This window comes from Fragaria vesca, linkage group LG6, assembly GCF_000184155.1.
Source record: "Fragaria vesca subsp. vesca linkage group LG6, FraVesHawaii_1.0, whole genome shotgun sequence".
Taxonomy (NCBI): domain Eukaryota; kingdom Viridiplantae; phylum Streptophyta; class Magnoliopsida; order Rosales; family Rosaceae; genus Fragaria; species Fragaria vesca.
Genome location: NC_020496.1, coordinates 26,686,064 through 26,701,805, shown reverse-complemented (window position 1 = coordinate 26,701,805; position 15,742 = coordinate 26,686,064). Strand labels below are relative to the sequence as shown.

The 15,742-nt window shown below is 39.5% G+C and overlaps 2 protein-coding genes and 1 non-coding gene across 5 annotated transcripts; 2 read left to right on the top strand and 1 right to left on the bottom strand.

The window, feature by feature from the left end:
- The first annotated feature begins 654 nt into the window (after positions 1 to 654).
- On the top strand, positions 655 to 2,914 carry LOC101302471. Its single transcript, XR_185011.1, has 6 exons — positions 655 to 785; positions 1,181 to 1,251; positions 1,966 to 2,023; positions 2,170 to 2,249; positions 2,342 to 2,554; positions 2,689 to 2,914. It is a non-coding gene; the product is annotated as an uncharacterized LOC101302471 (transcript).
- Positions 2,915 to 7,007: 4,093 nt separating this feature from the next.
- LOC101312372 lies at positions 7,008 to 7,907 on the top strand. The gene has a single exon (XM_004305776.1). The coding sequence runs from the start codon at positions 7,008 to 7,010 to the stop codon at positions 7,905 to 7,907; it is 900 nt and encodes a 299-aa protein (XP_004305824.1).
- A 6,061-nt stretch (positions 7,908 to 13,968) lies between these two features.
- LOC101301796 (protein PLANT CADMIUM RESISTANCE 10-like) lies at positions 13,969 to 15,176 on the bottom strand. 3 transcript variants are annotated; one of them, XM_004303805.1, is made up of 3 exons: positions 14,955 to 15,172; positions 14,685 to 14,858; positions 13,969 to 14,216 (listed from the first exon to the last, which is right to left on the bottom strand). In XM_004303805.1, exons 2-3 carry the CDS (start codon positions 14,793 to 14,795, stop codon positions 14,109 to 14,111), a joined length of 219 nt encoding a protein of 72 aa, XP_004303853.1. In that variant the 5' UTR covers positions 14,796 to 14,858; positions 14,955 to 15,172; the 3' UTR covers positions 13,969 to 14,108. The 3 variants fall into 3 exon arrangements, 1 of the variants encoding a protein (XP_004303853.1); XR_185010.1 differs by having other exon boundaries at positions 14,014 to 14,279; positions 14,955 to 15,050; XR_185009.1 differs by having other exon boundaries at positions 13,990 to 14,849; positions 14,955 to 15,176.
- Between the last annotated feature and the right edge of the window lie 566 nt (positions 15,177 to 15,742).

Sequence of the window (15,742 nt, the reverse complement as noted above, 5' to 3'; positions counted from 1 at the left end):
CCAAATTAGTCATAACTAAAACCTAGCGCTATTAGAAGGTACTCTCATATTCAGGGATCTAAAAGATAAGACAACATTCTTTACGTTGCCGGAGCTTGAGCTTCCGTTGCTGAAATCTAGCAACTCTCACTTGTTTGAATTTTTACGCTTATTAACTTGTTACTGTTAAAGAGATTATCGTGTTTGAATAATAATAAATCGTGTTTAATTTGTCATGTATTCACATGTTTCTTTAATCCAGGTGTGACAGCGACCCATCAGTCCATCTTTATTGGAAATATGTGAATTAATTAATTAAATAATTAAGGGTCAAAGCACATTTCAATAAAAAAAAAGAAAGTCAAAGCACAAAGGGCCCAGCAAGACTGAGGCCCATCACCGGTCTTTGTTAAACCCAAAAAAGCTTTAGCTCCACAATCCACATACCCGACGAACTCCTCAAAGAAAAGCCGAATCACACAATTGCAGTTTCTGAAAATGCTGCTCCTCTCACTCTCGAAGCCCACCTCCACCTTCCTCCGCCGCCGCCTCCTTAAACCCCTCTCTTCTCTATCCTCATCCCGGCACTCACTCCTCCCTCATGTACCAATCAAATTCCCAATCGCAACTCCTCTCCACCCAAATCACCGCCGTCACCGAGTCCTTCCTCCACGTCTCCGACGACGGCCTCTAGGGTTAAAACGCCGCCCTATGATGACCGGAACGATGTCGTTTTGGGCTCCGCCGCCGTATGACATCCCCAAAATTTGGAAACGGTGTCGTTTTGGATTTACGCCCAACCGATGGTAACGTTTGTTTTAACTTTTAACTTTTTCCTTTTTTTAATCTTGACACAAACGATGTACCTCGCCGAACGATGTCGTTTTAGGAACACCTCGGCGGACGATGTCGTTTGCTAACAACTCGCCGAACGATGTCGTTTGGCTTTTGCCGCCGTAATTTCACTTTTAACTTTTCATTTCCTACCGAACTTTTACCGCGACTCACCAAAACGATTTTCGGCGCTGTCGTTTTGGACTTACACCCAACTGGCGCTTAAAGTTTTTTTTTTTTACCCATTTGTAATTACTTTGTACTCTTACTTTTTTTTACCCTGTCCTTTCTGATATAAACGTTGGACTAATGCTATTTTTACTTTCACGGTTTCACCCATCTTTGAAAACGATCATCTCCCTCCAAGACTGCAGCTTACAGCCCAAGTCACATTGCCGTTTCCTACTCTTCATTCCCTTTCCTGCTGATCACTCCTGGGTAAGAATCACATTTGGTCATCTTTATTTATCTTTTCAATTCAATGTTGGGTTTTGTTTTCTCTCTGTTTCTTGATGCTTTTAGTTCTTGATTGCTGGAAGAAAAGAATTGAGGGATGAATTAATTAGCATTAGCATTAGAATTGAGAGATGAACAACTCTGTTACGTTAGAGCTTGATGATTTTAATGAACTGATTGCATTAATTAGCAATTGATTTAGATGTGTGTCTCAGTCTTTTCTTGATGATTTTTTTTTTAATTTTCTTTGTTTTGGAACTTTCTTCATGTGTGTATTCTGTTCCCCAATCTTCCTTTTCGTTTTACTGTTTTATTTGGTTTTCTGTGATGGTTTTCATTTGAAACAATTCATTATGAGGTTGGAAACTGAGGTTATATTCCTTTGGTGATTTTCAGTTGTTTTGTGAATCCCCTTTTCATTTTGATCTTTTGTATATTAATTGGGTGGCTGTAGCCATTCTGGGTTTACCGCAAAGAATTACTTCATTAGGAAAAAGTAATTCATTGTGTATCTTCCCCTTTTTATTTTGATCTGGGTAAATTTCTTTCTTTTCTTTTTTTTTTTTTTTTTTTTTTTGAGGGAGGGTGGTTGTAGTCAATCATTCCCTTTGGTATACTGGCTGGCTGTAGCATATTCTTCGTTTACTGCTTTATACCATTATGAAAAGCTTTGAATCTGTACATTTTATTTCACAGGGTGCCGTTCAGTAATACTCTCGAATCTGTACTGTCTGCCAGCTGACACTTTTTTCAGGTAACACTATACATTTTTTAGACTTTGTTGCTTAAAATGTGGCGTATTATATTTTCAACACACAAAATTGGTGATTGGTCCAGTTGACCGCAATATTACTCCCACCATTCAATGCTAAAACTTAAGCTCTTCTTTCTTTTGTGCAGTAAATAATATAATGGCATATGCAGATCATCATATGGCACAAATGTGCCACATTTCCGGATTGCATTTCCTTGAGGATAACGTATGTACACTATCTGTTGCCTTCTCATTTTTAAGTTTTTTTTTTTTGTTGTTGTTGTCCGTATCTCATCTACAAGCATCATGTCCAAGCAGGATTTTTTCGCTGCTTTGGGAGCTTTTGGGAATGCTTGTAAATTAGACCCTGTAAATGGTCTGTTCATGCAGTCTTTCTGAAACGCTGCTGTGGCTTACAATATCAGCCGCTTCCCCACCATGGATGTTTTGCTTTATGATCAGGCTCCCGAACCTTTTTCTGTTGCTGCAGTGCCTTCTTTCATTGAAGGACTGACATCGTATCTTCAGGGGGTATGTTCTAGTCCTTGTATCTGGTTTCTGTTGGTTTTAAAATGCTTCACACTGGTACCAAAAAGGTTATAATGTTTTAGCAAACTGTTTCCTTCTTATATTTCCTAAAAGCTGCTTTGCTGTTGTTCATGCAGGACTACTTGACAAGCATTCGTTTGCTTACCACCGCCAAGCTGCAAGATCGCACCGGTGCTGAGCTAGTTTTCTACATTCGCACAGCTGCTCAGTATCACTTGGCTGCTATTGTGAGGGCTAATGTGGCTTGAGTTCTGAGAATCAAGATAATGAGCACCTGCTGCCTGCTGAAGGGTATAAACTTTTACGTACCAACAAGTAGCCTGCAGCATTTCAACCATACAAAATGGTTTGAAAAGTTAACAGCAAATTACATTTGGTTTGTAGGATTCAGATGCAATGATGATGTAACACAAGATTTAGATGTTATGCGATTATGACTATTTTTACTTTCAGTTATGATTTCTTTTTTTCTTTTTTTCGTGCATTGGTCATTTCATAAATATTTTTAAAAACACAGGTACTTACAACCTTCTGGAAGATAAATACTGGTTGAGGTGCAGCGTATTACTTCAAACTTAAACTAAAGATTGCAGTGCAAAACTTGATTAGTTCAAACTTAATAGCCAAGCATCCCCTTTCCAAGCTTCTTTATTTCTTTCCACGCAGTTTCGCTCCGAGAGTTCTCTCTAACTTGCGAATTACCTGTTGGCTTGATGATTTGTGCAAGCTGAGCCTGGGTAAGCTTCTTAGCATCCTTGTGTTTAGAGAAGTGCTGCTGGAGGCAGCCTTGTTAAGTCCAGCAGTAGCTTTCTTGACGGTTTCGATCTAAGGGCCGGCGCGGCTATTTGGCTGAGACCCAGAAAAAAATTGAGAGTGGCTACCGGTTCAATTTATTTGTATATGAAATTATGACGATTATGAAATGCAATGAAAAATATGAAATTTCTATTCAAAAAAATAAAATAAAAAGATATGAAATTTTTGCACTTACTTTTTTATTTGTTATCAGGGTGAACCTAGCTAGAACCTATACCAATATCCTTGTTGTATTAGAAATATCATGTTGTACTAGGAATACCATGTTGTATTAGACAAGGAAACCGGTCATTGCGATCTCCTAATACTACTTGGACATGTAAATCGAAACACGTACATGTTATATATAAATATGAAAGGAAAGGATCAACGTTCCATGCATATTAATTATCAAAGATCATTATTCTGCAGCTGCAATGAGACCTTGTGACAGCGCTTCTACCTCTAGAAAGAGGTTACTTCCGCCGTATGAATTTCAGTCCGACGTAAAAAAATCAAGAAGATCACCTGAAACACCACTACCAAGCAAGTCGAAGACTAACATTAATGATCTCCATGACTCTGTCTTAGTTGAAATCCTTTACCGACTCTCTCACAGCAAGTTTGTCTTCCAGTGCAAGTGCGTGTGCAAACATTGGTTCTCTCTCATCTCTAATGAGAAGTTTCATGGCCGTTTTCTATGGCACAATAGCCGTCAGAACCAAAAGTTGGAACCCCTGGGACGAACTCTCATCTTCCGGGATGCAATGAACAAGAGGGAGTTTTTTATCTTGCCGGAGCTCGAGCTTCCCATGTTGAAAACGCACAAGTTCTCTTTGCACTTCCTCCCTTGTTTTGAAGCTCCCGAGTACATTGAAACACATGATGATATTGGTGCTGAGCCAATTGTGGTAGGGACGTGTTACGACTTACTTTTGTGTTGCGAGACAGAAACTTTCCAACGTAACTACTACATTTGCAATCCGTACACCAATCAATTTGTTCGTCTACCTCCGACCCCTCGACGCCACATGGAAGTGAGAGTGGGATTCATATGTGATCCCTATTATAACGAAGATGTTGATGCACAACAAAGTTATAGTCATGGTGGTATGATCCCGGTTAATGTTGATTTTAGGTACGCCGTTGTGCGAATAATTCCAATCGTAGACTACCAATATGAATTCAACGTTGAGGTCTTCTCTTCTCAGACAGGTGAATGGAGAGAATTGCTTGTACGAAGTCCATATTCATTTCGGTTCCATAATTTGAGTAATAGTGGAGGCGTTGCTTATAATGGAATGTTGTATTGGTGGAGTGGTTGTCAGAACTTCATTGTTGGGTTTGATCCCTACTCCAACAAGGATGAACATAGTCATCGTTTTCGTTTCATTTCGACGCCTAATATAGATGGCGGAAGATTTCCCTTCCTAAGTGTGTGCCAAGGAGGTTTACGGATCTGTCAGTTGTTTCCTTATAACATTGGTGAGGAGTTTCCCTTCAACTATTATGATCCCCTCCCCTTCTCGTATGAAAAGGATGGCATCCTTCTTCCGAGTTTGATTGTTTGGGAGTGGAAAGATGAGGGCGATATTGAGGGAGGTGGCGGAAACTGGTGCAATTTGACGGGAAATATTTCTTTAGGCGCAATGGTTCTGGAAAATCCATTACTTCATCAATGGGGAATAAGCAACTTGATAAACCCAGTTAGGATGCTAGCTTTCGACCCAAATGATGAGGACATTTTGTATTTAGAGTTGTTCGGCCACATTGTCACATGCAACATTCGTGAAAGAAAGTTAAAAGAGACTACACTACTCGCTCCATATAAATGTGACGTTGATTTTGGGACAGGCGTTTTTTCATTTGTGCTGAGGAGGTGGCCAACACCCTTTCCTAGACTAAGATTATGTTAGATATTATCAACATCCAACTTTTAATCCACATATGTGCCTTTGGAGCGACTATCATGCTTATAATTGACTGGCTATATATATAAGCTTTACTTTTGTTTTTAGAGTGTGAATTAGATGAAGCTCCTTTTTAGTTGCTGAATTTTCGACTGCTTGGACATGTACATCGCGAGCGACAAATTTTTTATATATATAAATGAGGCCTAAATATCATCCTCGATATGTGGTCTGCATTTATATATTGTGAGAGAGTTGTTGTATACATTTAGATGCACTTTGATGTTTTAGTTTGAGTTTTGTTGTGAAAAGACAAATGTAATTAAGAAAAATAATGATGAAAAGTACTACTTTGTCAAACCTATTAGGATAGGATATCAACCCAAGTTACCAGGGACGGAGCTAGGAATTTGAAATGTCCTGGCTAACTTTACCATATAATTTTATTTTATTTATTATGAAAGGTATATGCAGTATTTTTTCTCTTTTTTTCAGCAAAAAATTAAATGTGGTAATGGTAAAAGTATGAACAAATTTTTTTTAAAATATTTTCAAATGATACGAATATAGCATGATACAAATGGTCGACTGTAACACGAGTATGATATAATTAAGACATATGTATATAGATCTTTCTCTAATTATATGATAATTATATAAATAATTTAGTATTTGATTATAGAACTTTGTCATGACTTTCAATCCATTCAAGTCCCTTAATAACCAATAGTGGGCAGTCAAGAAAATAACTAAATAATATAATAATCCAAAGTAAACAGGGAAAATTACGATGATAGGAAGTTAGAAACGTTAGTTGAGGGAGGGAGAGAAAAACTGGCTGGGCTATTTACTATTTTTTGTATAAAATATAATTTGACATGTATTAAGTTTTTTTTTTTTTGGACGAACACATGTATTAAGTTGAATGGGTAGAAATTTTCCTATGGGCTACAGCCCAGAGACCTTATCACTAAGAGCCGTCCCTGCAAGTTACCTTCTTTTTTCTTTCCTGCAAGTCTTTCTAATCACCATTGTGATCGAGTTGCTTCTGCCCTGACAAGGAAACCGACTATTATTTGGACTCGCACGTTGGCAGACTCCTCTCCTGTTGCTACTTTGATAAGAATCCATAAACTCATTCTATATAATAATCTCTCCCTCAGTGTTGACGTCAATTCCTCTCTGAAATCGCGATAAGTTATTTGGCTTAAGTTTCTGCAGATGCCATGAGACCTTCTGCTACCATTACGGTTTCCAAAAGATTAATTCCGCCATCCGAGTCTCAGTCCCGCATCAAAAAATCAAAAAGATCACAAGAAACACCATGGCCAAGCAAGTACAAGACTAATATTGATGATCTACCTGATGTAGCTTTGATTGAAATCCTTTCTCGGCTTCCTCACAATAAGCTTGTTTTTCAATGCAAATGTGTGTGCACGCGTTGATTGTCTCTCATCTCCGGTGAAGAGCTGCAGTGCCGTTTTCTATGGCTCCAAAGTCGTCAAAACGGAAATCTGGCTCCCATTGGACGTACCCTTATCTTGAGGGATGCAAAGGACAGGAGGGAATTTTTTATCTTGCCAGAGCTTGAGCTTCCCATATTCAAAGCACACAACTTCTCTATGCGTTTCCTGCCTTGTTTTGAAGCTCCTAAGTACATAGAAACAGACGACGACGAGGAGCCAATTGTGGTAGGTATGCATAATGACTTGGTTTTGTGCTGTGAAACCATGTTGTATCAACGTGATTACTACATCTGCAATCCATACACCAAACAATTTGTTCATATTCCTCCGAGCTCTCGATGCCTCAAGGAAGTAAGAGTAGGTTTCATCTGCGACCCCTATTATAAGGAAGAAGTTGATCTAAAACAAGAAAGTAATATCCAGGTTGATTCTGATTTTAGGTTTGCCATTGTGCGAATTGTTCCACAACTTTCTGATCAGTACTGCTCTGCATTTAAATTTGACGCTGAGATCTTCTCTTCAGAGATGGGTAGATGGACACAATCCGTTGTAGACAGTCCACGTGACATTTGTTTGGATAGTTTAGATCGCAGTGGAGGCATTGCTTATAATGGAATGTTGTATTGGTGGAGTGCTCATGATGGCTTCATTATCGGTTTGGATCCCTACTACTACTCTTCTAACAAACACCATGATTATTATCCAGCTTATTTTCACTCAATTGATGTGCCATTTATACCTAATGGATATCGTTTTTCCCACTTAAGTGTGTCCCAAGGAGGACGTCTGCGATTCTGTCATTTCAAGAATGGTGTTCCCGTTCCTAGTGTATGTGTTTGGGAGTTGAAAGATGATAAGGGAGGTCAAGAATGGTGCTGCTTGACAGGCTACATTTCCCTGAGGCCAATGGTTCACCAAAGTCTACCATATTATGAATGGGGACGCCACTTGGTGGACTCAGTTGTGGTGTTAGCTTTCGACCCAAGTAACGATGATATTTTCTATCTACAATTTTTTGATCGCGTTGTAGCTTGCAACATTCATGAAAAAAAGTTCAAGAAGACTAGATTAAGTATTCCATGTAATAGTGTGGTTCGTTTTGGGAGAGCGGTCTTCCCATTTGTGCTCCCGAGGTGGCAAACGCCTCTTCCTCGACTCAAATAAGCAAAAAGAAAAACAGCTCTTCCTAAACACTTGCATCTCCAGAAACAACATACAATAGCCAGGCAAGTCGGACACTAGTACTATTGATGATCTCCGAGACTCTCTACTGGTTGTAATCTTTGGTCAAGTCCCTTGTAGCGAATTTGTCGAACTTCAATGCAAAACGTGTTAGTGTATCTCCAACCAATAAAGATGTCAAATGGTGTCAAATTTGAATCGGAAGGCTAATGTGGCTAACACTCTTTGCTTAGTTTTTTTTTTTTTGATAGGAAAGAAAATATAATTACATAGAGATGCCTCTAACGCACCCAATGTTCACAACATCAAAGATGAGGGCTGAAGACACCTTTGAGGGAACACACTCCTCTCACAGGTTCATATTATCAACCTTGTGACCAAGATTGGCCAAAACATAGCCATGAAATTGACTTCCCTAAAGACATGCTTGAATTTAACAAACTCAAAGGAACTACTCAAAGCCTTAATATCTTGAAGAAGCTTAAGTAGTTTCCAAGGAGGACTCGAAACTCCATTCACAACATCAATCCCTTTGCTTAGTTTGCTAGCAGAGGACCTAGACTAAGATTAGATTAGGCTTTTAATTGTTTATGTATACAAAATTAGTCTCTCGAATTAAATACGAAAAATGAACCTCTTTAGTCAAACGAACATTAAACATTGGAAATTTAGAATTTCCACACACTAGTCTGTATGTTTTCTTATTAACAAATAATTTCAAATTAGCATTAAGTACTTAACACATTATTGGCTCACAAGGCACAAGGTAGTCGGCTTCATCACGTCTTGCGTAGCAGGTGAAGGATGGCTAGGCTAGGTCAACTGTTTTTGAGCCTTGGGTTTAATTATTTCTTAGGAGGCTTTGAGTTGTTAATTTATTTTCTAGTTTTCTATTAAAATAAGTTCCTTTCATTCGGACCCTAAGCAATTTTTGTGTCCAAGCACTTCTTTGTGCCTCTTGGCGTCTTACGGAGCTGTGAGTTTGTTTTTCTATTAGTATTTTTTTTAGTTTTTCCTAGCCTATGATATATATTTTTTATTAAATTGTAGGCTCAATTATGGTATTTTGTGAGCCGAATTTAAATGAGGATACAACCCTCATACGAATCTTATGATCTTACTTGTCCTCTGTACGTATGACAACGGATTGATTTGTAATGTACCCTTAAATGACAAAATTATCTTTGATTCAAAAAAAAAAAAAAAATAATTGGCTCACAAGAAGGAAACAACTCAAAAATTTACTTCCATTGTTCTTCCGAATACCCGAACTTATAACTCCGACCCGGTACCCGACCCATCTAAAGTCTTGAAAATAAGAATCCCACCCGTTACCCGACCCAGTCCTTTACCACTCATCCCCCTCCGCCTCTGTAATCCCAGCCTGCAAGGTAAAACCCTCTCTCTATCTCTCCCCAAATTCTGACACTTTGTTTTGTATTCTGAGTTTAAACTTTAAAGTTCAATTCTTTAGTTGAATAGTTTTCCCTTTGCTCCTTACTTGCTTAAAGAATTCTGCTTGCTATTTAACACTTTGGTAATTAGGCTATTAGATTGATGGGTGCTGTTTCGCAGGACAAAAGGTCGCCAATTGTAGTTGAGCAATGTGAAAATTTGGGCAGAATTTGATTTTGGCCCATCACAGTAAAAATTATTGGGGCAAAAAAGGTTGTGCATGATGGTATGCAAAATAAGTTAAATGAGAGTATGCATTAAGTTCAAATTTGATAGGAACAGTTCTCACCGATATTAATACATTGGATGAATGATGCTGTGGGGAAAGTGGAAATGATTGTTATGTGCCTTGGAGTGGCTATCATGCTTGAATGATGGCTTCCACTAAAGTTTTTGTTGTTTGAATTAGATTCAGCTGCTTCAATGCATTGAGGCTTAAGCCTTCCCTGCTTGCATTAGACTTTGAAAGCATTGGTTTAGTTTGTAACTGTTATCCTACAGCTGTTTGCGAATCAGTTTGCTGCCAGTTTATGATATTCTTGGATGATGTTTTATTTTGGTCCTGCTTTGAGACTGTGGTTTTGATTAATCTAATGGTGATGACAGTAATTGGCAAAACAGGGTAGCCTGTTTTCAGGCAGTGCATGCTTTTCTTCGTTCCTTGTTGTTTTTGGGATCTCCGAGAGGATTCATTTGCCTGTACATCTTGATGGATAAAGAGAATGGGGCTGCTGGTGATCACGAGGAGGCTTCACAGTATGCCCTTTCTGTCACCCTTGAGGACAACATGATGGCAGATGATGACGAAGAAGACAATGAAGATGATGATCAAGATGGGGAAGTGGAAGAAGATGACAATGAGGATGATGAAGAGTACTCTCACTTTTAAAGATGGTGTTAATCCGTTGGATCTTGTGGAAGATGGTGCTTTTACTGACCAACTATATCCGAAATTTGTGGGAATGGATTATGAGGCTCTAGCTGAGAAAAAGCGAAAAGCACTTGTTGATAGCCGGCCCGGAGGTTCAATAAAGAAGGTCAGGCCGGATGATCTTTCTGGAGCAAGCATGGAGGAAATTATGGTGGCCATGAATTATGGTATGCAAAGGAGATCAAGGAAGCGTAAGAAAAAAAGGGAGGCGGAAAGGATCAAGAAACAAGCTTACTCCTGAAATTACTCGATTGCTTGGTGATGCTACTTATCATTATGCCCTTGGCAATTTTGAAGAGGCCATACCCATCTTGTCTGAAGTTATTATGAAAGCACCACATTTACCTGATGCATATCACACGCTTGGACTGGTCCATCACGCTCTTGGTAATGAAAAGAAAGCCTTGAATTTTTACACAATTGCTGCACATTTAGCACCGAGAGATTCATCTCTAGGGGAACTGCTTTTTGACTGGTTCAATACATGAGGTCAAATTCCCAGAGCTATTTATTGCCTTTCAAGGGCAATAACAGTGGATCCTAAGAATATAAGTCTGAAATATTGTCGTGCTTCTCTGTATGTTAAGGTTAGAGATTACCGAAGAGGTGCCGCATCATATGAACATATAGTACAAACATGTCATGATGATGTTGCAGCACTCAAGACAGGGGCAAATATGTACAAACTATGTGGTCAGATTGAGCGTTCTGTTCATATTCTTGGGGAGTATCTCAAAAGTCATCCAACTGAACCTGATTTGAGTGTCATTGATCTTTTAGCTTCCAAGCTTATGCAAAATAATGCACACAGTGATGCTCTTCAGCATATTAAGCGCGCACAGTTAGTGTCTTGTTCTACAAAAGAGCTGCCTTTGGAAATGAAAGTTAAGGAAGGAATCTGCCATGCTTACCTAAGAAATTCGGAGAACGCAGAAATGCTCTTTAGTGCTCTCGAACAGAAAAGTGCAGAGCATGCTGAGTTGATTACTGAAGTTGCAGATTCATTCATGAGTCTAGAGCAATATAGCTCTGCATTGAAGTATTATTTGATGCTGAAAGGAACCGCAGTCTAATAATGACTTTTTACATATAAAAATGGCTCGATGCTATCTATCCTTGAATGACAGAGTACAAGCAATTTCGTGCTTCTACTTAGCTCTGAAGGCACTCCAAAACAATATCGATGCCTGATTGACATTAGCTTCTCTTCTTCTTGAAGAAGCCAGAGAAGAGGATGCCATTTGCTGCTATCTCCTCCTGACAGTCTTGATTGTTCTGATCTCCAAACTGATAAATCAGAACCATGGTGGTGCAATGGAAAGTTGAAACTGAAGCTTGGCCATATTTACAGAGCTAAAGGGATGCACAAGGAATTTGTAGATACAATCTGTTCTCTTGTGCGTGAGGCATTATGTATCGAAGCATTTCAGCAAAAGGTGAGAGTGAAAAAGAGGCTCACAAAAAGTGTGCTGCTCAAACGAGTTAAAGTTCTGAATAGTCACCAAACGGATAACCTACTTTGTGGGTCTATATCAGTAACTCCGGCATCAGTATGAGCAGAGCTAACAGAGCGAAGAAGCTGCTTGAGAAGAAGGCGAAAGTTAAGGAAGAAAAGAGAGCAAAGGCGATGGCTGCTGGAGCTGACTGGCAAAGTGATGATTCAGATGAAGATCCTCCAGAAGAAATACATAAAGCATCTCCTCTCCTGGATCTTCTCAAGGATAAAGAAAGTTATGACCTCATAATAGATCTGTGCAAGTCACTGGCTTCCTTGCATGAGTATTGCGAAGTATTGGAGATTATAAATCTTGCTTTGAAGGTGACTCACAACATATCTTTTGTATGAGGAACTCCGGTCTCCTGGAGCTCATATAGCATACAACACTCTGGATCCTGTGCATGGGCTTGATTGTGTAAAATACATTGCAGACCAGCATCCATACAGCTATGCTGCCTGGAATTGCTATTACAAAGTCATTACCAGATTTGATGACTGGTATGCAAGGCATTTTAAGTTTCTACGTGGTAAGTGGGACAAACTCAAGGACTGTGCAGCTCCCATAATTATTTCAGGGCATCACTTAACAAGAAAAAGCAGTAATCAAGATGCTGCCAGAGAATATCTTGAAGCTTATAAGTTACTGCCAGAGAATGCCTTAATTAATCTGTGTGTTGGTACCGCCTTAATCAACTTAGCACTGGGACTCAGACTTCAGAACAAGCACCAGTCTATTGCACAAGGTTTAGCATTCATCTACAACAATTTGCGACTTTGTGAAAACAGCCAGGAGGCTTTGTACAACCTAGCTAGGGCCTTCCACCACATTGGCCTTGTGACTCTTGCAGCAGTGTATTATCAACATGTTCTAGCAATTCGTCAGAAGGACTGCCCTCTCCCTAAACCTCCTCATGAGAACCAAGAGTCCGCTGAGAATCTATTACCAGGTTACTGTGACCTTCGGAGAGAAGCAGCTTTCAATTTGCATCTTATCTACAAAAAGAGTGGAGCAGTGGATCTTGCTCAAATGGTCCTTTAAGATCACTGCACCTTCTGAGTATGCAATTTCTAGAAATTTTTTAGTCCAGTTACCCTTTTTGAAATCTTTATATCAAGAAGCTTGATTTTTTAAAGTTTAAACCTGAAGAATCTGTTGGTTTTTTTTGCAGAAGATATGATCATCTTCTCAGATAGTTTGACTGTATTGAATGAGAGGAGGCGTCCTGCTCCATTTCTCTGGTTGGCTTGAAGATACTGATTACTGTTCCATGAGAATAGAGGTTGGTGATTTGTCAAAGGTTCACCAACATATAGCTTAACCCAGCTGAAGGAAGCGAGGGAAATGCTATAGGGAGATGGTCTGATGCTTCTTTAGACTCCCACAGCCTTTTTGTGCGCTGATCACATATTACTTCCTCTAGCTGCTCAAGATCCAAAATTGATAGATGCAGCTCTTCCAATCATGAGCAGTCTCAATGCTGATGCAATAAGATGTGTAATTGGTGTAAAGAAAGTTCCAACTTTTCTAGGTACTTCATGTCTTCCTTGAGCCTCGCAGCTCAAACAAGCTTCTACCAGACCTTAACCTCAATACTTTTAGATTGGCCAAATTTCCGCTCCCTTGTGCCAGAAACATAGCAAATCACATTTGGTGATGCTGTTAGGTTTTTTTTTTTNTTTTTAGGGTCCAAAATCCCTACAAAATTGGGCAACAGTCGATGTTCATTTCCTCTACATTAGGAAATGCATCCAATATTTTGATGGAAACATTGCTGAATGCTTGACCAATGTCGCAAATGCGTAGACTACCACTACCAATGTTTCTAACAAGACATGTAAAGCACCATATATAGGTTTGACTGGCACAAACATAGATAGTATATTGTATGCCTTGGTCAAGTTAGATTAAGAATTATATTCTATGTAATCTCTTGATATCTTGTAACATCTATATGGAGACTTTCTTAATGAATAAAGGACAACTTTTCTCTCAATTACTCTCTGGTGATATTTTTCCTACAACACAAAGTAATTTATACAGTCAGAGATAATCCTCCCGTCATTTGATAAAGCTAATCCTCTACTTTCATATGGAGCTGTTGCATGGCTGCATGTGTAAGCACAACCAGCAAGGAAAGCACCAGACTGATGCTGCTAAGAGCTACCCTCATACACACCAAAGTCCAAAAGATAACTATGTCGGACTTCACTAACAATATCCATTAAAGGGCGTGAAGAGCGTTACTGAAAGCAGATGCTGATCCTGCACCTGTCTGTGCAGAGGTAATAAAACTGAGCATTACTTGTCAAGCCCTGGTTCCATTGTCTGGACTGCTGGGGCTGTAACTATGGCTAGATTTAGATCACCAGGGCCAGATTCAGCAGACTTTTCACGGATCTCCCTGTACTAATGGCAAATTGCACACAGATGGCAGAAAAAATGAGTAACGAAATCTCCACATGGTGTTTCCTACAAAATCAAGCAAAAGAAAAGGAAAGCAGTTGGTCCACAGATTTATCAGCACTGTATGACCGTTCTTCCCTTCCAAGTGAACCGTAAAATTATCAAAATAATGCAACCAAGATATACATCGGGATTCTCCAGCACTATACATATGAAGCCATAATCCCACGTAACTCCCTTCCTAGTGGACTGATTAAAATTCAAAAATACATCAGGATTCTCCATCGCATTTTGTTATACAAATCGCTGCGAATAAACTGCAACAGCAGAATTGGACACTATCGAACCCTAACTTATTGAAATAGCATATGCAACAAGAGCATATATTTACTTGAATAAGCATAACCAAAAAAAAAAAATAGCACTAATAAACAAAAAACTAAAAGCAAAATATATCACATTTTAGTATACCTGGAGGTTATATTTTGATCTTAGGGCCCTGCGGTAACCACAAGCAGTTAATAAGCAGCAGACGGTATTAACGAGTACCCACAGAAGAAAATGAGTCGTACACGAACCCATTAATGTTCCAGAGCCCAGAAACTCTGCGTTCTTTCCAAACAGGACAAAATAAACCTATACAACCTGAAAAAGTAAATAAAAACCTGCATTCAGATGATAATGTTTTGAGAATCACAAGCTGAAAACATGATGGGTGAAATTACTGGCAATTTCAGGCACCTGTTTGTGAGAAACGAAAAGAAGACTGCCACCCCCAAGTTTAACTTAGACGTATGTCACGGGCTTATCTTTTCCTTAAAGCTCTCGTGCGGCCTTAGCTTCTCCTTGCGCTAAGTCAGCCTAACTAGCACACAACACTTGGCTAGAACTCGAAAGAGTTTAAGAAGGGAAACTTGTATTGATTGTATGAAAGCTTTACAATGCTTGAATGCTTGCTTGCTTGATTCCCCAAATGAGGGGTGGTGCCTCCTATTTATAGGCAACCATGCCCCTTGGGAAAATTCTAGAGAACTCTACATATTTACAAGCCTAGATGGTTCTAGATACAACTTGGATACACTTAGAGACTTCTAGATACGTCTTGATACTCCGATACTCCGTATCCTTCTAGAGCCTTCCGTATCCTTCCTTGATACTTGTAGAGTATCCTAGAACATTCTGGATACGTCTACAATGCTCCTTCCAAGAAGTATCCAATGAGGCTCCGGACCCTTCTAGACCAAGGCCAAAACTTGCAGGGTGTGACACTCTCCTCCACCTAGCTCGCGATGCCCTCATCGCGACCTTGCTCGTTGTAGCGCTTGATCTTGTCTTTGAATTGCCACAACGAGTCTTCAGTTTCCCAACTTGCTTCGGCATCGGGCAAGTTCTTCCACTTGACGAGGTACTCCTTGTAAGGTGGCACGCCTCTTCGTCGAACCACTCTTTCGGCAAGAACTTCGTCTACTTGCTTGTCAAAGCTTGTGACGACCGCCGTCGGTGCCCGGTGCGAAATGCTCCTTGAGGGG